The following is a 24,939-nucleotide window of genomic DNA, read 5'->3' on the forward strand; positions in this document are numbered from 1 at the left end:
AGGGCCCCGAGGAATGCCAGCAGGACCCTAGAAACAATCCGAGAACATTAACATTAGGCAAACTTGAACTTTCTTTTCTAAATAGCTAACTTAAATGTATTGTCCTGCAAAATGCAGAGGAAGCCAATAATATGTGTGTGGCTGAATGTGGGTGAGTGGTGGGGGCATCTTACCATTTCACCTTTACCACCAGGACTACCATTATTCCCAGGAGGGCCCTAGAGGGGGAAAAGAGCATATTAATAAGGATGCAAATAGTACATATATTTTTGAAGTTGTTTATATAACTAAAATAAATTTATTGATGGGCGTTGTGCTTTATAGAGATTAGGTGATTCTTCCAACTACAGCACAACACATAAAATGTCACAAAAAATGATCATTACCTGAATAAATTAAAGATAATATGCACTTGGTCTAAATTATTAAATAAGTACATAGAGAAGAGGTTTTTGGTCTTGTTTCTTTTCTGAATTTTTCTGATTGGTGATTAGTTTGGGGCACAGTCTTCAAAGTAACAGATAACTATCCATCCTCTACTTATTCTGTGTCATATAACCATAAAATTCATAAATTCTAGAAAAGTACAGACCGCAAAACTAATTTCAGTACTAGTCAAATCAATAGTAGAGCTATTGCAGAGCACTAAGCAACATTTCTTTGCAAAAAAGTAATTTTAATTGATAGCAACATTAGAACATATGCTTTCATGAAATAAAGTGTAGCAATGCTCTCCCTTAATCAGCCATATTTGGTACTTACAGGAGGACCTGGAGCACCAGCATGTCCCTGAGGTCCAGGTTCTCCTCTTTGTCCAGGGGAGCCACTTGAACCAGGAGATCCCGCAGGTCCAACTTCACCCTAAGGGATAAATCCCTAAGTAGTCAGTCTCCCTTGCCACTTCTAATGTCTTGGCCAGTTTGCTAGTCAGTCCCGTTTAAACCCATCTCCTAAAAGCTGAAGCAGTATGATAATTAAAGCAAAGTTTCATTAACCATTTAGGCAGAGAAAAATGGTAACTATGTGTGTGATTGTGTTATCTCTGTTTGCAGAAAGAGACTGGGAAAAAAGAAAAGACAACAGAAGAGATCAGAATAGCAAAAGGCCAGGGATAAAACCCCTTTTGGAATCAAGAACAGGGCTTTAAAGATCTATATAGCTCAAAGAAATCCACTTGGCTGTAAAAAAATCACTTTCAAGAAGCAGCCCAATGATTTTATGTTATCTCAAAGATATATTTTACATTCTTCTACAGAAATTCATGTTTACCTTAGCACCAGGGGAACCAGGGAATCCTGCAGTTCCAGGGGGACCAGGGGGACCCTAAAAAAATAAATAGCATTTCAAGAGCTCTTAAGTAAAAGAAAACTAACACTACTGGTAAATAATAAGTGGGTACATACAAAATACAGAGGAAAATTAGATAAAAACAGTATTTATCATCAGAGATGAACATTAGGTGGAGAAATAGTGTGGTAAAATAAAAAGAAAATTTGGATCTCCCATGCCCGACAACTTATGCCATGAATTCTGGTGACTTTGTGCAGGTCACTTAGCCTTGAGCTCTCATTTATAAAATAGAGATAGCATTATTATCTATTTTTCAGGACTCTTTTAATTGTCATATCCAATATTGGCCCTTAACAACATTATAAGCACCATACAGATGTTAGTAACTGGCCAAGTATAATAAGGAGCGTCAGAATTTTGTTTATGAGTTTACCATTTCTAGATTGTTTCTAGATTTTGTTTATGGGATTAGTGTCAGTTTGAATCAGATATTTATGAACAACGTTGAGTTTTAGGTCTATAAACCATGTTATTCCACTACTCCAAAATTCCATAATCTCTCATTACACTAAGCCCATCAGGGTTAGATGAAAAGTTACTTACTGGTTGTCCATCACTTCCTCGGGCTCCATCATTACCTCGAGCCCCCTAAAAAGAGAAGTTGGTCTCAAATATCTTCTTTCTGAAAGGCTGGTCACAAGTAATATTTTAACTAAAAGTCTGACTCAACTGAGTCAGACTTTTCCTCAAGTATATTAAAATCTGCTTAATCATTATATATCTTTAGAGGAAAATCACTGAAATTCTGATAGTTACAGCAATGATCTGATGTAGAAAGATTGGATTCTGTGTTTTACAGAACTGAAGGCAAATTAATGCATAAATATGCCAAGTTAACATGTTAAAAAAATCCTCAACAGATAATAACTATAAAACACTTATTTGTTTGCATATAGTTATGGCTAAAATCCTTATGGAGGTGACTTTAAATGCAATTTTATAGAAAACTTCTTGCAGATTGTCACAGCCTGAAAACTGACTGAAACACTTCTCTGTGACTCGGATCGTAATTGTGTAATGTCAGTAAGAATACTCACTGCAGCTCCAGGAAGTCCTGGTCGTCCTCTCTCACCAGCAGGTCCTCTTGGACCCTACAGAATAAAATTAAAAGTGTGGTCTTTTTTTAAACTAGATATGTGTGACAATGGTTGCAGAGTGAGCGAGGCAAGTTTTGCGTTAGGTGGAAGTTAATAGTAAAACTGAAAATTGTATGATAAGAAACATAATTACCATTGCTCCAGGAGATCCATTTTCACCTGGAAGGCCATTTTCACCCTAGAAACATGTAAACAACTGTGTCACCATTTTGTATAACAGGAGGAGAAATTTATAACTTTTTCAACACAGCATATTATAAAAAATATATGGAACCAAGAAAAAGATTACATTTTAACAATACCAAATTTTTGTTAGCAATCTTATATGCTATAAATTTCAGTTTTTGCATTTTAAAAACTTGAAGACTAAACAGAAGTAATCAACGTGTTACTCAGGGGTGCTCAATCATTTCTAATCTAGACAGTTCATGTTATTAGATTTCATGGAAGTTTTAAGAGCACATCTCAATTAGTCGCTGTTATTTAGCTCTTAAAATGCAAAACTCAGGTATGTTTTAGAAAAAGGCAAATCCTAAAATATAAATCTTAAATATAGCTATAATATTTAAATAAATTTATTTATGAAAATATGATTTTGTTGTGATTTACCTTTAATCCAGGAGCACCTTGCTCGCCTTTTTCTCCATTTCTTCCATCAAAGCCCTTTGAAATAGATAAAAGTAGTAAAAATATTAAGATCTGTTAACAATTCAGAACAGTTAGAAACTTTACATTGAATTTTTTATAGCTAGCTTTACCACATAGCACTATTTTCAACATTGACATGAATAATTTAAAACTCTTTTAAGTGCATTGAAGACCTTGGACATTGATTTTACAGTTAAAAACATGAAATAATTAGAAAGTACAATTTAGTCCAATTAGGAATTTGCTTTAAATGTAGCATTAGGAAAGTATCAGTTTCATAGATTTTTATGTCTATGAAGTTGATCAAATTTTGGCTCAGCTGGTTTACTTTATCTAATGTTTTGCATAGAATAAGTCATTTGATTCGATCTGTAAATCATATTGACTAAGTCAAGAATAGTTCTCAATAGTATATTTTCATCTTTTCTGACAGTGGCAGTAAGAAACTTACTGTTTTGCAAATATTTTCCATACACTTAAAATCAGCTTTATTACTTTATGTAAAATAACTAGTTGATTTGGTCAACAAATAAAGTTGATAGACTTAGAAAATCAAAACAACTAGTCAGAATCAATCATTTTTGGCACACACTCAATTGTCCAATAAAATTGGTTAGGTAAGTAAACAGAGCCAAATGCAACAACTTAGAGTCAATTTAGAAACTGTACTTACTCTATGTCCTTTCATACCAGGGAATCCAGGCATGCCAGCTGGACCTTTAACACCCTAAAAATAAGGAATAAAAAAGATATTAATGAACTTTCAAATAGACTCACAATCCAGTAGTAAAAATGCCTTCCCTTTTTAAGTTTAATTTAATTATATAATAATTTTCAACCTAAGATCATTGTGATTACTCCAACTAATTCATTGCATGCTGAAGACTTACTGGAGGGCCAGGCAGTCCTCGCTCTCCAGGTCGTCCGGGTCTTCCTGATTCCCCCTAGGTGGAGAAATAAAAGAATATATGGGAGCTTGTGTAAGAGAAAACTCATTGTAACCAATTAGTGAACTGATTATTTTGCATTTTTCTCACCAAGGACTCATGAAAATGGTGGGACTAAACATATGGTTGTGAGAACAGCTTTCCTAGTAAAAGGAATGGGGAGAGCTTCTCCCACCTTGATATAAACTTATAAAAAATGCAGTCATCACTCCAAACAAGTATTATGACCACCTCTCAATCCAGTGGGAAGAATTTGCCATTGGAAATTAAATGGGAAAGAAAGACTGACATAATATTAATTGTGTTTTTAAGTTTTCAAGTTCATAAAGAACAGACACAAATTTCTTTATTATAAGGGACATAGAGAAGAAGTGTCTTCTCTAGTTAAGTGCTGTATTCACTGGATGACTCTTCCTGACAGAGTCAAGAAGAGCATTTGGGGGTTTTGTTGGCTTAGAATTCAAAAACTGATATATGTGGCCATGCAAATACTATGTAGATATTCAGAGATTAATATGAGCTATAAAGTTATTAAGATATCAACAATGTTTTGAGTAAGGTTTTTCTCTTTGAGATTCTAGAACATGGGATATACGATTTAGAATATTCCAACTTGAATTTTGCTGTATCCCCATTCAATTCTTAAAAACTTACATCCTTTCCAGCAGGACCTAATGGACCTATAGCACCAGGAGGTCCTGGAGGACCCTGAAAAAAAGGAAATAAAAAACAAATATATCTGTAGATTTTTCTGTTACAATCAATTTATTATTCTAACTATGTGTATTTCTAGAAAAAAACTCCTTTTAAAAAATACTATCAATGTTTCTCATCATGAAAATGACACACCAAGTTAATAGTATACCTATATTAAATCCAGTTGTTACTGTTTATTAAACTTATTTTTTATGAAAATTAAAAGTACCATGTATCAGTATTTTATACCACATGTGTGTATTTATAAACCCAAATGCACTTCTACATTTTTTGAGATATTGAAATTTTAAATGTATAGGTATTTTCAAATACTTTGAAATATTAAACTAACTTCACCTTATTTACACAGCATGTTTTCTTGGTGGACTTTGTTAGACTATGCTTATTTCTACTAAATTAATTTTAAAATTATATTTCAGAAGAGTAGACATGCAGGTGAACTGAGTGGCTACAGGATAATTAATCTATATTTAAGACAAAGAGGATTTGTATTTGCACTAGGAAGTGGACTGTGGTGGTGGCTAATTAGCCAGGAAATTCCTAGATTAAAATAGTAAGTGTCTCTTAAGATATCTAAACCATTGAGTCCAAAAGATCTTTGAAACCAGTTCAACGATCATAAAAGTACATTTTTTTATTTTAAATAAATTTGATCTATATTTTGTAGCATTCGACAGTTATGTTTTAGAAAATGAGGGTGGTTTCTATCTAGAACTGTTAATTTATTAAGTGTAGATATAATTGTTACTTACTGCAGGACCAGCTTGCCCAGGTTCACCAGGGGGACCTTGGTATCCTGGAGAACCCTAGTGGATAGAATAATACGTAAATATTTTTAAACTAACTTCATCTTCATATGATTCATTTACATCGTGAAGACAGTATGAAATCAGAATTTGTGAATGTAGTCAGTGAATTTTATTCTAGTTTATAAATATTGAAACAACAATTTTTCAGATCAAAATAGAGTTAATTTATTCCATTCTACACACTTAATTCCACTGAAACTGAATTGCTTCAGACTTGAAGCCATATGACATGCAAATTAAATGTGTTTTAATTTTACCAAGGTTTTAATTGCTAATAGCTAAAAGGAACTAAATGTGAAATTCCAACATCTTTGAAGGAATGATAGTTTCTTGGTTGCTACTTCTCTACTTAATTGGGATTATGCTTGCTGGAATGGCAAAATTACAGCAAGATCTGTATTAACTTGATTCATATAATATGCATGAAGAAGAAATCACCATTAATGGCTATACTTACAGGGGAACCAGGATGACCAGATGTACCAGGGAGACCGGGTGGGCCGGGCGGACCCTGGAACAAAAATTTGAAAGATAAGTACAAAATAAATGCATCTGAAATACACTTTATCCAGGCATCAGAGATGTCTCTGTTTGGAATGATACTGACATCTTTAAAAATGAGAACAGCATACCTCATTATGTGATAACTATTCATAGATCAATTAATTTTATTAATTTTAAATGAAAATCTCATCACAAAAACTTCACTCTAAATGAAATTCTCTCAGAGTCAATAAAAATTACTGGTGTTATAAAATGCTGACCTGAGTTCCCCAAAAAGTGCTTTCAAAATCTGGAAAAATCTATACAAAATGCTTTGAGAATCTCTGCAACATTAGAGTGATACTCGAACTGGGGAAGAAGCATATTTTCACCTCGCAGCTCAACTCAATGTGGAAAAATATTGATCTGCATAGTATAAACCCCAGTTTCTAAAAATAATGATGTAAATCAACCCAAAATTTCTTAACTATATCACTGAGTTGTGTTGATATGAAGATTTAGTTGCGTGTGTAAGATTCATCGTACGTGGGACAACAATAAATTGTAAATGATTTATCATTGTTCAGAAATACAGGTTAAACTAGAAAATATTCAGTTTTGTAGCACACTATTTATAAATACTGATAATAAATTTATAAAACTAGAGTTTCTTCTTAAATTTTATCTTGTAACTTTTTTTCTGGAATCTTAATAAGTAGTGGATTTTTTAGTTTTTTTGGTTTTTCTTTTTACTAAAAACAGTATATCTGATTGAAAAATAAGATTCATAATGTGAACGTAGCTGAGTAACAACAGATGTTTACATTTACATAGTTAATGCAATTGTCCTTCTGGTTTTAAAATATACACAAAAAATTCACAGGCTCTAAAACTTTAAAGATGAATAAAATTCTCTTCTTACAATTTACTTTTTACCAATTAAGTGTCTTTCTTTAACTGATCATTTAGATCTAATAGCTGAAATTTTGTCCTCTCTAGTTTTAGAAGTCATAACTATGGGGTCCAATGATCTGGGCAGCAATCTTCCATAATCCCTGGGAATCCAGCTTCATGTCTCATTTACACATATATACCTGTTTCTGGCAGTAAAATGATAACCTTCCATAGTACTGCTCCTCTTAAAGGCTATTCTTCAATAAGGGTCATTTACATGGGACACCATGCGTCAAGCACACGTGCCTAGGTTTCAATGCTTTTTTGCTCTTTTCTTCTATCAAAGCTTCAAGTCATTTACCTTGAAGGGAACCCTTTGCATACAATGTGAATTGATATCATTTACAATAGATGAACTTTAATACTCGATAAATTCTGGAAATATTTGTATTTCAGGATTTGAGGTGAGATGAATTGTGATATTGGATTGTCATCAAGTGGGTTGTCATCTAGAAAGTAGCATTTGAATAGTGAGCAGACATTGAAAGAAGGTTTTGAACAACTCAGGTGAGAAAAAGGAAAAGTGGAAGTGAAAAATAACAAAATTTGGTTAAAATTAGGAAATATATGAGTGTGAGACCTAAGAATGAAGGCAGGTGTGCCCCTGGAATAGGTGGTTTTGTAAAGAAGGAAGGAGTGGCAAAAGAGGCATGAAATAAGAGGCAGTGAAGAAAAAAAATGAGTTAGGAAAGAAGGATCATGATAAACCTACCATTTTCTTTCCTGCCTTAACAAAGAATAAGCTATTTTGTACAATTCTGTCATAACACTGCATTACTAGAAGAACAACCATTTAAGATTTAACAGAGTGGAAGGCTAAATTATTCTCTAAATGCTGACAAACACTTGTACATACAGCTGGCCCGGGATAGCCTGTGATTCCTCCTGGTACTCCAGACTTGACATCATATGCCTCATACTGGGGAGAATAGTTCTGTAGCAAAGAGACCAGGTAGATAAGATCATGTTGATATATAGATCATAATTCTTTTCAGAAACATTTAGAAGTAATGCATGCAACATCTGTTCACTGATAGAAAGTTTTCTGCATGCCAGAGAGTGTGGTTTGTATTATTTAATTATCTTGCTAATTCTATCTCTCTGTAACTTTAGATATTAGATGTCTTACAGAAATACTTGCCTAGGCAATGCACAAATCTTTCAACTGACTGTATGCAATTTGTTTCTAAATAATTTTTTTCTATATGCTCTTACTAAAAATATTTCTAAGTGATATCTACAGCCTTAGAAACATAAGATCATAGACGAAGGCTGAAAGAGCCTTGAGATCATATAATCTGACTTTCTTACTTTGAGCAGAAAAAATGAAGATGTCAAATTACTTTCTCAAAAGTTAATGATGCAAGTAAAATTGATATCTCTAGTTTTTAGTTAATGTACCTAACAGATTCGCCAAAAAGTAAACATCCCCATAGAAAACAAACACGAGATTTAATAGAAAGGTTCATGTGTTTATTGGATTGTTTTGGAGATTATTTTATTTTGAATTCTAGGTCTAGCAATGGATTCTGTTTGGTACCAAGATAAGAATAAGTTAGACTATATCCTTTGCTTCCTATCAAATTGATTTTTGAAAATCTTTTTTTTCAACCCACAGTGATTTGTATATGTTTTCTAATTTCTCCTAATTTCATGCAGTAGAAATGTTGTCTTATCTATTTGTTTAGTTATCTGCTTTACATTCAGAGTTAGTGGGTTGCCATGCTTTTCAAGAGGAGCAGGATATGCTCTGAAGGCTTGGCAAGAGTAGTTGCATAGGCTTGAATAATCCTCTGGACTTGAAGTCATTAAGGAGTGCTCATAGCTCTTCAGCAGCTTTTGTCCAGACTTTCAGAGGTTTTACCATCAATATTATATGGGGAATAGTTACAGCGGTTCCTAAATTCTCTAGGTTAATTCTTTGGGGAGTTGATGGTTCATTTTTCAAGCCTAATACATATATTATATGCCTGCTTAGAAGCTGGGAAATTTTGCAAAGATATAGTAGCAATAGCATTAGAATTATGAGGAAAAGTGAATATTTATAAAGCACTTAGAAGAGTGCCTAGCATATATAAGCACTAGATGGGAATTTGTTAAATACATAAAATCAGAGAATAGATATAAGAAACCCACAGAAGTGAGATATCACATAGACTAAAGAAAAGAAAATGAACCAGGCAGTTTTAAATAGGACACTCTTTTAGTCCTGGAATTTATTACCTGGTTACCAGTAGGGCACGATTCACAGATTCCAGGAGGGCCGGGAGAACCAGGGGAACCTGGCAGTCCTGGAAGACCAGGATCACCATTTCTCCCAGGAATACCAGGAGGACCCTAAAAAAAAATCAGAGATAAAAGTAAACAAAACACTGAAAAGTCCTAGTGATTTAGAATCATTATTAAATTGTAGCTTCTATGCTTTATAAGAAATCAACATAAGGGATACGTTTTCTCGGGAATCTATACATTTGTACCCAAATCATGTGAATAATTTCAGTGTAATTTATTCCTTTGTATATTGACCTATATGTTATTTTTCAAACCAATAATAAGGATGAAGACATTATACAAAGTTGGGGAAATCTGAATCTTTACATGCACAATTATGGATTCTCAGTTTGAGTTATCATGTGTCATTATTTAAATATGTGGTACTAAAGGAAATGTATACATGATGGAAGTTCAAATATGGAAAGGTTATTAGAAGGGAAAAAAAGAAAGCAAACTCATCAAGGAACTAATTTCCTTTCACTGTAGAATGTTTACTTACTGGATCTCCTTTGGGGCCTTGAGGTCCATGACCATTAGGAGGGCGAGTGGGCTAATAAATGGAAAAGATATAGATTAAACAAGACATAGATAGGAACAATTTTCCCATGAAGTGTGTCCCAATTTCTTATCCTAAATTGCATCCAATCCCTGGTTTTTAACAGGAAGGTTCACCTTTTACTGGTAATACCCATGTGATTATTTGCTGGACATTACTTTCACTTCCTTTCAGGCTCCTATGACATAGGAACTATTCATGTGTTTAAATATGAATCTTGAGTATGTACAGATTTTCTTTAAACTCACAGCTGTTGGAGGCTGTGGGCAAACTGCACAACATTCTCCAAATGGGATCTCGGGGTTGGGACAGTCTAATTCTTGGTCATCACATATTATGTCATCACAGAGAACAGATCCTGAGTCACAGACACATATTTGGCATGGTTCTGGTTTCCAGACATCTCTATCCGCATAGGACTGACCAAGATGGGAGCATCCTCCTTCAACAACTGAAAAATAAGAGAGATGGTGTAATATTTTGCACATTCAAAAAAATCCAAAAATTAAATTATGAAGAATATAATGGTCTTCCTCCATAATTTGCTAAGTAGTAAAAGACTGCATTAAATACCAAATCTGTTTATTAACATCAAATTGGCATACCAAGGTAAATTTTCCTTAGGGCCAGTAGGTATTTTACTTTTGCTTGTAGTGAGAACTTAATACCAGTGGAAACCTGACAATTGCTTAAACATTTATTTATTAATTGTGCAATTGAAAACAAGTTTTTCTATCTAATTTCTATTCTTTGCTTCAACTATAGATGGGAGCATTAAACTATAAAGATGATTTTGTCACTAACTCTGAAGACTTTCTGGATTTTATTAACCTAGTTGAGAAATTCAGGGGAAAACTGAATTACTCTTGGCAACATAAAACTTTTCCAGATTCCTGGGAAAATCTTAACAAGTCTTATTGTATGTATTGAATATCACTGCTAGCTCTGTTGGGCATTAGTAGGTCAACATAATATGATATAATATAATATATTGTATACCTCATATGGATGTAAAGAGGTTTCCAAATCACTAAAAAAAAAAAAAAAGTTTTTAAAACAAAAATTGGCAAGGAATAGTAAGGAAAAATATGAATCATGACCATGTGTATGTGTGGCTTAAAATGGTCAAAAATTTGCTTCAACGAAAATTTTAAACTTGTTTCCTAATTATATGTAAGATACTGAAATTTCAGCAGCTATTAACAATGAATCAACTTAGGGGTTGCCAAAATAAAACCAGGTCTCAATTCTTAAAGCATTAGCTGTGGACTGTGCTTGAATACAACTTTAGCTCTTGAGGATTAGATAGCTTGCCAGTAACTATGAAAATAAATTACAAGTTTCTAAACATCTGCAAAAATTTTTGCCAACAACAAATCACATACTTGTTCAGTATTTGTATTTTTGTGAAACAGTGAAATTTTATTTTCTCAGAGCCCAAACTTTTGTCTGTTGAAAGAGGCTTGCTTGGGAGAAGGCAAGTCGTTTAAGAACACTTTTTGGTGCCTTGTGGCCAAGAGGCCTTTGAGAGAGTCCTGAGATTTTTCCACCTGGATGCTACATACAGCCATGAAGATCACCTCTTCAAGTTCCTGTTTTTATATCCTCTCCATACCTGGAGTAATGCTAAATATTTTGAGTATAGAGGTTTAGCTGATTCAGTAAAAAAAAAGTTCATAAAAAAAGGAGAATTTTAGAATCTAGGGACTCTACAGCATACCTCCCCTCCTCATTTCAATCTATGTGTGCAGATACAACTTTAATCATCTTGTGCCACACCCCTGATGGATTCAAGAAGTTTAAAAGTCTTTTCTTGTTACAATTACCCAATGTGTTTACAGCTAATAAAAGAAAGTATGATTGTTTCACTGCAATTTTAAGTAGGCAAGAAAAAATTTGCTTATTTTAAAAAGTTATTATAGTTCCTCCTCCATGTTTGAAACAGATGAGAACATTGGAAAGAAATATTGTCTAAACTTTTAAAGGAGCATTCCTTTATACTTTGTGAGCATAAAAGCTGAATGCCAAAATGCTTACCTCATGTCAATGCAGTAGGCCTATTTAAATGGTGTTTTGAAAGATATGCTTAAGAGAAGTGCAATCTTTTTCATATTATTATGAACAGTAGTAATTTAAAGGATCTAGGCATTAAATTTGTTCTCTAAGCAGAAATGACATATTTAGGAACTAAGTTCACTGGTTTTCAGAAAAGGACTGAAAATTTTGATGAGATGGAAGGTTGTTTAATAAAATTGTATGACATACACTCTTCAAACTTTACACTGGCTCCCTTTTCTTAAGATGAATTATTTAAAAAAAATTTCTCTAAATTAACTTTATATGAAGTATCCCAACAGATTAGTTCTAGCTCAAGATTTTTTCTCATTAATAATGTGGATATCAGGCTTCTCAGCTTCCTTGAAGGTATCACTAGTATAAAGAATATTGACCATAGGCCAATATATGTTTGAAATTTGCTGAGAGTAGATTTTAAGTGTTTTCACCACACACACACACACACACACACACACACACACACACACACACACACACAACTATGTGGATGTATTAATTAATTTGATTGTGGTAATCATTTCACAATGTGTATATATATCAACTCATCATGTTGTACACCTTAAATATATACAACTTCGTCATTTATATTTCAATAAAGCTGAGAAAAAAAAGAAAAAGATATGACCAGTTTATACTAATACTTTTTTTTAGCTCTTTGTCTTTGGGTCAAGAATATCTTTCTATAGTTAACATAGGACCTGTTTTATAAAAATTAGCTGTTGGATACTGATGACATATTAAAGACAAATGAAGATAACAGTTAAAACTAGGGTCAAGCATGTTGTATTTTAAATATCTTCTCTTCCTACGTTCTTATTCTGCTTCAAAATTAACATAAAACATTTTCCCTTGTGTATTCATCCTCTTATATTTGTGTCTTATTGAAGGTACTATCACAACCTAGAGATACGGTATTTTACATTCGCTCTGCAAACTTTTAAACAAATGAGCATAATATTGACATTAAAGTTGTAAATGAATTTTTTAGAATTGGGGTTAAACTCAGTGTTACATAAATGAAAATTATTTAGCCTTTTGTTTCCAAATTTTATTAGAAGCCATGTGTGTTATACTTTTTAAAACATAGAGGTCTCAATATAAAGGTTGAGTTAATTTGGTGTACTTCTCTTTTTTTTAAAGGTGATGTTGTTCTAAATAAAAGAAGAAAGGTGGAATGCTTGAAAAATAAGAATTAATGCACTTTTGTTTATTGCCGTAACTTATCTCACATTCATTTGAAAGAAATCTGGCTCTCCTGAAAAGTCAGTTCCTGTAGAAACTTGTAGCTGAAAGTCACACTTTTCTCTGCAGTTCTACCTCAGTCACCCTTGTTGAAAGAATGGAGAATTTTATGTAGTTGCCTCTAACTTTGTGTTTTGTGCATGACAAAATATGGTTGGCAATATGTTCTCTCAGAAGCTAAACCTATTACACAGATGTCTCATGGTCCTCAATTTTAGGACCATAGCCTAGTTATATATGAGAAAATCATGGCAGAGTCAAGGAAAAAAATGTTTTGTTTTCAAGAGGAATAAAATGCTCTAGTTAGCCACTTGCAGCATTTAGAAATAAAATAGAAAATGGAATTCAGAAACAGTAGTCATCTCATATTATTCCCTTCTTTTCTTAGATATCTAAATTCAGAGCAGCTTTGATGAAAAAAAATAAGATACATACTTTTGTAAATATGTTAAAGAAAAAGTAAATAATCTCATTTTTACTGCTGGACAAGTAATAGATTTCCCAGTTACTTCCTTTATTGTTATTGCTTAAACTAAGTCTCCCTGTTCCAATGTGTAATTAATTTTAAACCTTACCTCTCATGTCATTTAGTGTTTCTGTTCCTTAGTACAAAGAACTGTCCTGAAATAAATTTCTCTGTGGTCACTCAAACAATACATTAGACTAAATCATCATCTAAGTTGTAAAACAAAATGATAGTGTATGACACAACCCACTCTTTGACTCTTTTATTTCCTAGCTCTTTGTTTTGGAACTTTAGAGAAAAATAAAACCAAGTAACATAATTTAATATTTTCAGATGTTCTTAAAAGCTTTCCTTTTTGCTGTTTTGGTTTCCATTCTTCAAATGTTAATTTATGCTGATTTGATAGAATTTTACTGTAGTGACTAAAAAATAATGCAAGTTATGTTTGTCTTAATTACATTTTTGCAGTAAAAATAATATGCCCTAAAGCATCCAATCAAATTGTTAATTTAGCTTGAGTGATAATTTAATTTTTTTCTCTTCTCTTCTTATTGAATCCTCTTCAGAGAGAAGGTTTTCTTTAATCTGAAAATCTAAGAATAACAGATGTGATATGCAAATTATCGTAACATTATTTTCCTGTTACTGTAGAAAGTTGAATTTTTTGTAAGTGTGAGCAAAAGTAGTTCATATAGCTTCCAACTGAAATATGTTTGGCTTTTAAATGATACTTATGTTTGAAGAACATACATTTTAATAAATATGTTCTGGCTGCTTATTATTAATCAGAGTATGTTAAAGTATGTTAGATGAATTAACAAAAAGGATTGAAGGAAATATCTGTAGACCTAAGTAGATAGATAATTTCAATTTTAAAATGTTTTGCATGGACAAGGTAGATTCTTCTTATTCTTGTCCCCTACCAAAAAAAAAAAAACCCAAAACCAAGAAATTTTATGAATCATCATTTCTAGATGTTTCCTTGTTTTATTCTTTATAGTTATATGATTTTTAGGTCTCCAATTAGAAATTTCCTTTAAGGTGGTTAATATTTTGCCCTGTGAAAAATAAAAAATATTAGAGAATTAGAATTAAAAGTATCATATACCTAACAATCAGCAATTACATTATAATATAATCTGATAAGTGATCAATTATAGGAATACTGAGGAAAATATATTCTACTTGTATAATTACAGTTGACAAACATCTTTAAGTTTTATGTCTGATAACCAAAATGTTATTCTTACCTTCCTTATCACTAAATCGTTAAGTACTTTAATTTCTTCCTTACAGTAATTTTATTTTCCAGTGTTAGTAAAACTAATACTAGACAGAGTTTGTATCTGTATCTCTTATGTTGCAAGCCCTGTTCTGAGCGCTTTGTATATCTATTTTACTTAATCTTTCCACAGGCCCTGTGAGGTGGGTGTTGTCATAATCCTCATTTTACAGGTGGGAAATCTGAGATACAGAGACATGAAGTGATTTTCCCAAGGTTTTATATGGTAAGAGGTAAAGCTAATATTTGAACCTAGGAAAGCTGTCTCTAAATTCCATACTCTTAACTACTACATTCTATTCCCTTTCTGCAGTTTCAAGGGCAGGGTGGGGTTAAAGAAGTCAACTTCAAAGCTCTGTCCCATTATGGTTTTTAAATCCTGCAAGCTTAAAATCAGAATCTAAAAAGACGGGTTTATTTCTTGTTTTTTGTTTTTTTTAAGGAATAACATTTTTCTGCAGAATATCTTTTCAATCTGGCCTCAAAACGAGAAGATAATATCTGGAGTTGAATTCTGTTGTTTATTTTCTCCTGACCTTATGAAAAAGACTTTAATCTCCAAGACCACCCTAATGACATCCAGACCACCAACAGGATTAACTGGGACTGGGAACTCAGCATACATTTTACTAGATACAGAGAAGCAGGATCCTATCAGCAGCAACAACAATAAACAGATAAGGCTTATGTATCCAGTGCAAAAAAACATATTTAGGATGTCTAAGATTGATTTTCAGAAAATATAGTTACTAAATGATTCATATTAATGAACTTCTAACTACATTAAAAGCTTCCCTTCTGAATCTGGACATTTATGAACATAACAGGCAGCTCCAGAATGTTTCTCTGATTTTAATTAACTTGAGAAACACAGTCCCTGTTTGCTATCCTCCACACCAAACACTATAGAAAACAAAGTTTTGGAAAAATAAATGCCATTTTACTGAAGCAGTAATTTCTTAATGTGACTTTTCAAAGCAAATTTAATTTTTAATAGGTTCTGAATCCTTTGTGCTCAATGTTTACATCTTTGGGGCACTTTAATTTTTGCCCTCTTCTTTGAACTTTTCATTTCGTTCACTAAGATTACATTTTAAATGGCAGTTCTTGACCTCAGTCATGGAAAATACAACGGTTTTATTAGTTAATCTGAAAGGAATCCATTTCTGCTGTGTTTTCATTAGGCACAGACAGAAATTCTAGTGTTTAATGTAACTCCCCGAACTGCAGTTAACAAATGGTTTGTGTAAGAATTGCTATCTTATTTTTTCCGTTGTCATCTTGACATGAAACAGGCCAAGTTTCCCGTTTGAAAACTCTAGATTTTTTTACATCATACCACCCCTCTCTTTTCTATTTTATTTTATGTTTTTCTTTTGAATGTAGAAAACAACAGCACTACACTTTTTTCCAAGAAAAACTGTTTTACGAGAAACAGCTCACTGAGATGTTTCCAGAAAGTTATTGTAGACCTGGAAACTTTACAAATGTTCCTCATGTCCAGCAAAGGCAATAACATCTTTCATCTTTAAAACTTTAACTCTTAAGCAATCCACTTTAATCACTTCAAGGTGGTGAGATCATCTGATGTTACAGAATGAAAGAACTGAGCTACATAATCTTTGGAACGCTGCACCAGTCATCCACAATGGAAACCATGGGGTTTCAGTAGATGGCACTCTTCTCCCTGAGTGACTACTCAAGTTCTGGCATGCAACTCTGTAGGTGTGGAACAGAGACTTTTGTGAGGGCTTTTAGTCTCAACTGTACTCCTAGAAAACTCATATCCAACGGTTCTTGATTTTTTATAATGAGCCTGTAGGTAAGACATCAGCCCAAGAATCTGAATTAGTTAGAAGCACATAACCACAGTCTTCCTTTTCCAGAATTGTTCCAGTGGCTTTGTTCTTTTCTCTTACAATGCAGAGATGGTTGATTTCAGAATTTAATCAGAATATCTATTTACTTAGAGGCCTTTAGATCATCTGATGTTGAATACTCTAGAGGTGGGGAGGAAATGCGAGGTATCATTAATGAAAAACACAAAATTTTGTACCAATACCTTATTTTCTTGGAATTTATATTTTTACAGAGCTGAAGATAATTTCTGCTTAAATTTTAGATAAGCCTCCTATTTAAAAAGTAGATTTAGCAATTCAAAGTGTGCTTGATGAGTAACAAATCCCCTCTTAAAGCATAATGGAAATTAGTGTAAAAGAAAATAGACTCTCACAACCTGTGATAAGGAACTGATTTCTCTGAGTCCATTTACAGTGGACTTTAATTTTAAAACAATTAAATGCCCACAGTTCATTATCACAGTGTAAGTAGCCGAGTAACTAAATATAAGCTCAAACATTAGAACACTTTTAATTAAAATAAAGTTTATCTCCCTGCCCTAACGAAGCAATATTACTTAGTAATAACTTTTTATCCTTTTATCTATTTAATAAACAGTAACTAAAATATGTCAAATAGTCTAAAAAATCAGAAACTTGACAAATATTCACAAAAATAGTTATATATTATATGTGGAATAGTTATATATGGAATTTTGAAAATGGCCATAACATTCAAGCCCATTTCCTAAAAGTCTTTGAATATTGCTACCATGTGTTTGTGTTTGAGTATGTGTGTTTGACAATATTTTATCAGTAATATACCTGTTTTCTTAGGAAAGTAGTGTTTAATATTTAAAATTCACACATGTGATATTTTAAAATCTCATTATAAAGTGCGGAATCCAGCTGTGTAACATTTATGTTGGCATTGGTTATGCAAATGGTAACTGTATGTCAGGTGGCAAGTCTTTGTGCTTAAAATCCGGCATGTTTATAAACTACAGGAAATATAAAATAGAACATATTTCTCCATTGGTAGAAGAAAATACATGAATTAGATAGAACATTCACAGATTTGTAAAAAGACCAAAATTCTTTGTGAGGACATGTTTTATGCTCTAGAATATTCGTGTGAGTAGACTAGAAGTTAGTGCTTATTGGAGCTGTTCTGCTTCTGGGATTCTCAGGGCATTTATAAGAAACCCATATCCCAGAACTATATATGACCATTCTCAATGTGCTGTATATTCAACCACCTCCTGTAACCTCCCCAAAACTAATCTACCAGCAATTTTTGGTCTTGTTTTGTAAAACCTCCAGGGAACATAAGATGTTACTATCTCAAAAAAAACTTAAACATCTTTTTTCATGAGAAACAAAAGCAGTAAACTGAACAAAATCCTTTACAACTTCTTTTGAACATAAAAGCATACAAATGGATCAGCAAAATTTCATAGCTTTTTATTATATTCTGCAGCTAAAGGGAAAAGGGAAAATAAAAAGAACTTATATGGTATAAAGATCCTGTAGGTATCAAACACTTTTTTCCCCTCTGAAGTGGGATTGAGAAGAAAAATAGTCATAATGATTATAAAAGATTGTAACCACCAGGCAACCACAAATATTTTGTCACTCTTTTGAACTAAACATTAAATGTTTGTAGTCTTTCCGATGAATGAGAACTTTGTGATTTTTTTTCCCAGAAATTAGCAGAATTTAAGGATTTTTCAAAAGGTAAAAGTCTTGATTGAGGTGGAGGTGGGGTAGAAGTCATCTGGTATTTTTAGCCAAGGAAGGACTAGGGGTTGTGGCATCTTCTGGGAGAATAGAATGGGGAGGAGAGGGGGAGAGGAACAGAGGAAAGAGGATTGAGAATTCAAGGGAGGGAAAGGGGGAGGAGACAAGAGGAGGGAAGAAAGAAAAGAGGTGAAGCCACACGGAGGGCACTAGCGGATGCGGGCGGGGGTGATAGAGGGAGGGGGGGAAGGAGGAGGAGGGATGGTCTTGCCTAGGAAGGGGGTGGGGTGATGAGTGAAGGAATGACAAGGGGGAAGAGGTCTAAAGGAGTCAAAAGGGGTGGAGAGAGAAGAAGGTGGAGAAAGGAAGGAAGGAGAGGAAGTGAAGGGAACAAGGAATATGGATGTTTCTTTTCGTTTGTGGCCATGGGCTGAATATAACTGAAGAAATATCATTGGGTGTTTCCCCTCCTACTTACATATACAACCTATAGGACAGTAAAGATATTTGACGTTAAAAATGAAAAACTGTTTTCAGACACCATGTTTGCAAAAACTATAGGTTTAAATGTAAGCATTTTTTTATTATGTGCACATAGAAATGAATGTGTAATGATTTCTTCTAGTACCTTCAAATTTAGCATTTAAAAACTTATTTCTATGAAAGCTTTAATTCCAATATGTCTGGTATTTTAATGACTCTGAGAAACATATGAATTAAAAGAAATACTTTCACACAGTAAGACAATGAACCAAACATGGTTTTGAGGAAATTAGAACATGAGAACCATCATTTGCACTTATTAGAAAATAGAACAAATCAACTTTTTGAAGTCAAAGAGTACTAATATCTTTACCTTATTTACAGAAAAGTCAAACATTCCTGTTGAAAATATTTTCATAAATATTCTCTTTGTCAATGTAAATGCAGTTAAAATGTAGAACATGAAGAAAACACTAGGCCCTTAACAATAAATTATTAGAAGATACGTATTAATCAACCATGTAAGTGCTTGAAACTGAATACAAACAGGAACAATGAAACTTTTTTACAGTTTGAACCCTTTAAAGAATGTTGCAGATATTACCCTGTTGCCATTTTACAGAAATATATTTCAGTGGTTCTAATAATGTGTAGTGTTTTCCTTTCGACTATCCTTAATGCATGCTATTTTTAGGATGCATTATCTTACTGGGTAAACAATGCTTAATGCTCTATCCTGAGAAAGAATCCAGCATACAAAGGAGAGCATAAAGGTATTACAAGAGACCAATAACTTCCAGACTGCTTAGGGAAGCATTCCACGATGTTAACAATCCAGGAGGGGAACTTTGTAAAGCCATTTTAAAAAGTTTCCAGTACCGTTAACGTGAAAACAAGTTAGTACAAGAACATCTTTATCTTCAACAACCAGAGAAGTTTTAAATACAAAACAGACAGTATTCTCTTTAAGCAAATGTAAAAAGCACCACCCTGGTCAGTTCTATGTTTCACAGCTGGGAGCTGACAGAGGAAATTAGCTTTTAGGAGACTGGTTTCCCCTTTATACTGATTTGTAAAGAGAAGTAAAGGCAAAAACCCCATAAAGTTTCTTGAAATCGGTACCTACTCACCTTCCTGTTGTGCCAGAATAACAGTGGGATGAAGCAGAGCGAAAAGTAACCAGGTCCCCTTTTGCACAAAGCTCATCATGTCTAAATATCGGACATGAGACTCTTTGTGCAAAAAGGAGAAAAGAAAAGCAGCTCAGAGTAGCACCATCAGTTGTTCCCTGCCCTTCAGCACCGGGCCCGTCATAAAACTCAGCCACTGAGATTCCTGTGCTTTGGCCTTAAATAGGAAAAAGTTTGGCTTCCCTCACTCTCCAGCCCCTTTCTGAAATATGAGAGCAGCACCCATCCCCTGAACAGTAAAAGAAATGATTAATATGTCTTTTTCCCTTATGGAAGACACAATACACAACTTAGGAGAAATTGCACATCTGGAGCTTGTGTCTATATGTGTATGTATAAGTTTGTTTCATATTTTAGTCATACGTGTCTTTGCACAACTTCAGAGTATATATCAAAAATCTCTGCCTTGAGTTTTAATAAAAGACTTAGATGTGGGTATTTTTTAATCTCCCCTTATTAACAACTGCATCATTTTGAGAAATTTCTTGATGCCCTTTTCTTGGGCATGACTAATTTGCCAACCTGATCTTCCTAGAAGACTTTTATATTGGGATTTTGCCAGAATCCACCCTAACTCAATTTAAATAGGGAACTGTAAAAGATTAACTGGAAGAAAAGCCTCTGTTTGTCCACCCACTCTGGGTCCTGGAAATTCAGTTTCAGGCAAATGTCAAAAGACTAAGTATCTAAGATATGTCTGAATGGCACCTTAAAAGTTAGCTACTAATCTATAGCTGTTTCTATTTTTCACAAATGTCTTTAGCCAGCCAAAGAGTAATTCCTTGTGAGAGTGCAAATTTTGTACTGCTTGTAAAAGCTGAAACGGATTTTTCTAGAGAAAAATTTAGCGCTTCATGTCTTGACTTTGTAAGAAACAGAAAGAGAAAGAGCTTATCACATGAAATATCAAAAGAGTACCAAAAGTTCTCATGTTATCTAGATTGGTATAAATATTAGTATAAATATTTCTCAATTTAGACTTCTGTATGTATAATTTCCAGGCCACATTAACATAGCTTTTCAACGTATTTCTGGATATGGGGAGTAATTTCTGGGTCATATTTTAAAGAGGGGCAAATAGTATTTATAGGTCTTAGATAAATCTTTGCAAGAAAAATGTGCTTGTCCACAGTACCAAGTTATTTCTATTAATCACTATATTTCTTTATACCCTAATCATCAGTCCATAGTTCCTTCATTCATCTCTCTATTCTACATGAGCTATTCAATTCTAATCAAGGTCACATGCATTTATTTTATTTTTTCCATGTCAACTTAGCCATGCCCATCTCCATGCGTGTATGCACACGTAAAATTCTCCCCATCTCACACCAATTCATGGAAGTCACTTCTCTAATACCCAGTTCAAGACTTTCCTCTGTTAAAACTGTTTTCATCTTCTTCTTTCTCTTTCTCCCAATTCATGTTACACATTTTTTTTTACTCAATTTACATGTTATTTGTATAATCGTAGGTGTACATCTATTCTATAAGAGAGGACAGTTGTACACTTGCTTCCCTACAGGCCCAGTTACTAAAAGCACAAAGGCGTCCAAATGTAGATGACATCATCTGTTGACAGGAAAAGGAAACTAGTTGGACCAATCTCTTGTACATCTTCTGATTTTAGACCAGAGATACACTACTTGAGGGAAAAAAAGTAACAATTGAACAGTCATGAAAATAAGCTTTGCTATTGGATCATAGTGGAGTTGTTGGGGGAAAAGACTGTTATATACATTTTTCTGTCTTTCAATCATCTTCACTTTATATTAAAAAAAAAAATCCCCTTATGCTCAAACCAATTCAGAAACATGATTCATTTTTCTCCTGGTGTCTCTGACACTTGCATAAAATAATTTATATATCTGTATTCATTATCTTATCTTATGTACATGATCAATAAAAGTTGAAATTTATTAAATTTCTTCATTTGAATTGGTTTCCAATGTGGAAAATTAGATACATTCGTTTGAAATAATGCTTTTTATGCTTTATTTCAGGTATTACAGATACAATTTCTATTGTATTTTTGGTTTGTCCTAAAATTCTTAATTTGGTTATCTATTCAAATAAAAGTTTTATACACATGAGAAAAATCCATGATTGATGTACTCATTTTTAAAAAGTTAGCTGATATTTTCCACAAAAAAATAATTGTTGTGTTTTAAGGTACCCATGAGAGATCCAGAGATAAATATCATACTCCAGATTTTCTGATTTGGCATTCTTCACTACCGCAAGCATATCTGGAGGTCCTGCACCAGCATCCTTTGTATTCTATGTCCCAGATCTTATTTTCCTCTTCATGTCAAAATGTTTTCTAATAAGGTGTCTAGATGGATGAGGATCTCAGCTGGTATCACAACTGGACAAAATACAGAGAGTGTTGAATTCTATTATGCAGTCCAAGGGCTGATGTCCTCGTAGTAATCTAGACCCACGTTGATTTCTATACATCCCTGACTTCCCTGATATTAACCAGTTCACAGAGACATGTCATTTTGCTGTCTGGATCACATTTAGAGTTTTAACACAAATCTAAACACCTGCACCAACTAAAGCACCGATTAATCTGGTTCTCCTTTAACAAAGAGGGTGACTGAAAAGATGAGGCAAAGGAAGAGTGTGGCAGATTATCAAACAAAAATTCAAATCTTTTCCAGTTCAGTGGAAAATGGAGCTTGGGAGAGATGCATAAGCACAGCTGTGATGAACTCAGTAAGCCAGTGAATGTCAGCAGTGCTCTCTACAATAGCGATAAGAAAATCAATTATCTCCATCATGAAAAACACATGGAAGAGAAGTCTCTCCCTCTCTGTCTCTCTGTCTCTCTGTCTCTCGTACCGCTTCATGTATAACTTTCTTCTTTAAGCAAAGGAGGTGCATTTTTTAATGGACATTTTCTATATGCTTTCAAGTCGCTGTAAAACCATTTAAAATGTATCTGTGGTAAGATTCACTTAAAAATATACTGAATCCATAGCAGAATTGCAGCCTACAATAGGATAATTTACAATTGTGAAATACAATGCAAATTTTCTTTGCTATTCCTAGAGAGGTGGGTCAGTTCACTTTACGTGGTGAAAACATGTTTGGAGAGATGTGTTCCCTTTAAAATAATGTAAACAAATACCAATATGTGTGTAGTAGAGCCAAAATGTTGTTGCAAATGTCATGTTGTATTGAATGACTGGGGCCCTTCTAACCACAGGTATATCTAAGATTGAGGCAGTGATATTGGTCGTGGGGCATGACAGGCAAATTTCTGAATGATTACTATGATCAGTTCTTCAAGACCCTGTAATTTCCTCTTATTCCCTAAAGTAGAGTTAATTGTCCCCTTATTTTTGTTCCTATAGAACTATATTGATAACCACTTCTCTTTAACCTAGAAATTTTACTTTTGGACAGGACTCACATTTCCTTGATGTTTAGTAAAATGAAGTGTGCTACACGTACTCATTCTGGAAACACTAAGTATCTGTATTCTTATCTATTTTTTATATCATTTGCTGTTAAGCCTGAGGTTCTGCATTTCTCTCCTGGTATTTTTCAGCTGAAAATTACCCCAAGATTGAACAGAAAGTTCAATGAGGTTACATGACCTCAAAATTACTCATTGGAATTGGAATTAAATAGTATGCTTTCCAACCTTTTTTCACCATGTTTTCCACTTGGGTTAGTCACTGATGTGGTAACAATATTTTTATGCAATTTAGGAATTGGGTGAATATATATATATTTTTTCTAATGAGGGATTGTAAAAAGATGGAGAAGGAATACAGTTGTAGAGTTAATGACCAATTTAAAAAGAAATATTCTGATTTTGGCTCATCATTTAATTTCCAGTGTTGCTGTAATTTAAGAAGTTTTGAGTAAATCCTCATTAATTTATACCGAATGATGGAGTTCAATCTTAGGGCATGCAAGAGAATTCACATCTGTGTTTGTGTGTCCATATGTATGTCTGTGTATATGCTTATATATATGCAAATATATTTTTAATATATTCACATACACTTTTAAAGGCTGACTAAAATTTGAGCAAGTAAAATTTCCTGGAAACTGCTTTAAAAAAAATTAATTAATTAATTAATTTTTGGCTGCGTTGGATCTTCGTTGCTGCGTGCGGGCTTTCTCTAGTTGCGGTGAGCAGGGGCTCCTGGTTGCAGTGGCTTCTCTTGTTGCGGAGCATGGGCCCTAGGCACGCAGGCTTCAGTAGTTGTGGCTCACGGTCTCTAGAGCGCAGTCTCAGTAGTGGTGGCGTACGGGCTTAGTTGCTCCGCGGCATGTGGCACCAGGGACAGAACCAGGGACCGGACCAGGGATGGAACCCGTGTCCCCCTCACTGGCAGGTGGATTCTTAACCACTACACCACCAGGGAAGTCCCCTGGAAACTGCTTTAATGTACTTGTTTGAATTGTGAAAGTTTATGAAGTATTATGATTATGTCCTCCTGGAATGAAGTCTTTATATACTTATGTTTCAATGACATTTATTTGCCATCATAATTATTGTAATTATATTTGAAAATTCACAGAAAATTGGAATCTATCTCATTACCTAACTTACTGACTCATTCCAGAACAGTGTGATTACTTTATAAATTTTGTCACAAAGGTGACACAGAGTCTGGAAGTAACATATTGTAGGAGTTCAGAAGTTCCCTGTTGGGTCTTCAGTTAACTTAATCATTCTCAGGATTGAAGCTCCACTCTGCAAATCCCACCAGACTCTCTATCAAATATAATTTGTCATCTGAGTCATACTTAGGAATTTTCAG

The 24,939-nt window shown here is 33.7% G+C and overlaps 1 protein-coding gene across 1 annotated transcript in view; it reads right to left on the bottom strand.

The window, feature by feature from the left end:
• Positions 1–20,258, bottom strand: part of COL3A1 (collagen type III alpha 1 chain) — a 38,075-nt gene extending 17,817 nt beyond the window's left edge. The window contains exons 1-18 of the mRNA XM_007464982.1: positions 20,093–20,258; positions 10,084–10,286; positions 9,779–9,829; positions 9,229–9,342; positions 7,862–7,939; positions 6,026–6,079; positions 5,512–5,565; positions 4,697–4,750; positions 3,986–4,039; positions 3,769–3,822; positions 3,057–3,110; positions 2,581–2,625; positions 2,388–2,441; positions 1,894–1,938; positions 1,270–1,323; positions 763–861; positions 174–218; positions 12–27 (exon numbers count right to left, since the gene is read on the bottom strand). Coding sequence (XP_007465044.1) covers positions 12–27; positions 174–218; positions 763–861; positions 1,270–1,323; positions 1,894–1,938; positions 2,388–2,441; positions 2,581–2,625; positions 3,057–3,110; positions 3,769–3,822; positions 3,986–4,039; positions 4,697–4,750; positions 5,512–5,565; positions 6,026–6,079; positions 7,862–7,939; positions 9,229–9,342; positions 9,779–9,829; positions 10,084–10,286; positions 20,093–20,171 — 1,207 coding nt within the window. The 5' untranslated portion in view covers positions 20,172–20,258. The remainder of the gene's footprint in view (positions 1–11; positions 28–173; positions 219–762; positions 862–1,269; positions 1,324–1,893; positions 1,939–2,387; positions 2,442–2,580; positions 2,626–3,056; positions 3,111–3,768; positions 3,823–3,985; positions 4,040–4,696; positions 4,751–5,511; positions 5,566–6,025; positions 6,080–7,861; positions 7,940–9,228; positions 9,343–9,778; positions 9,830–10,083; positions 10,287–20,092) is intronic.
• Positions 20,259–24,939: the final 4,681 nt, after the last annotated feature.

Source organism: Lipotes vexillifer, unplaced genomic scaffold (assembly GCF_000442215.2).
Source record: "Lipotes vexillifer unplaced genomic scaffold, Lipotes_vexillifer_v1.1 scaffold903, whole genome shotgun sequence".
NCBI classification, from domain to species: Eukaryota; Metazoa; Chordata; class Mammalia; order Artiodactyla; family Lipotidae; genus Lipotes; species Lipotes vexillifer.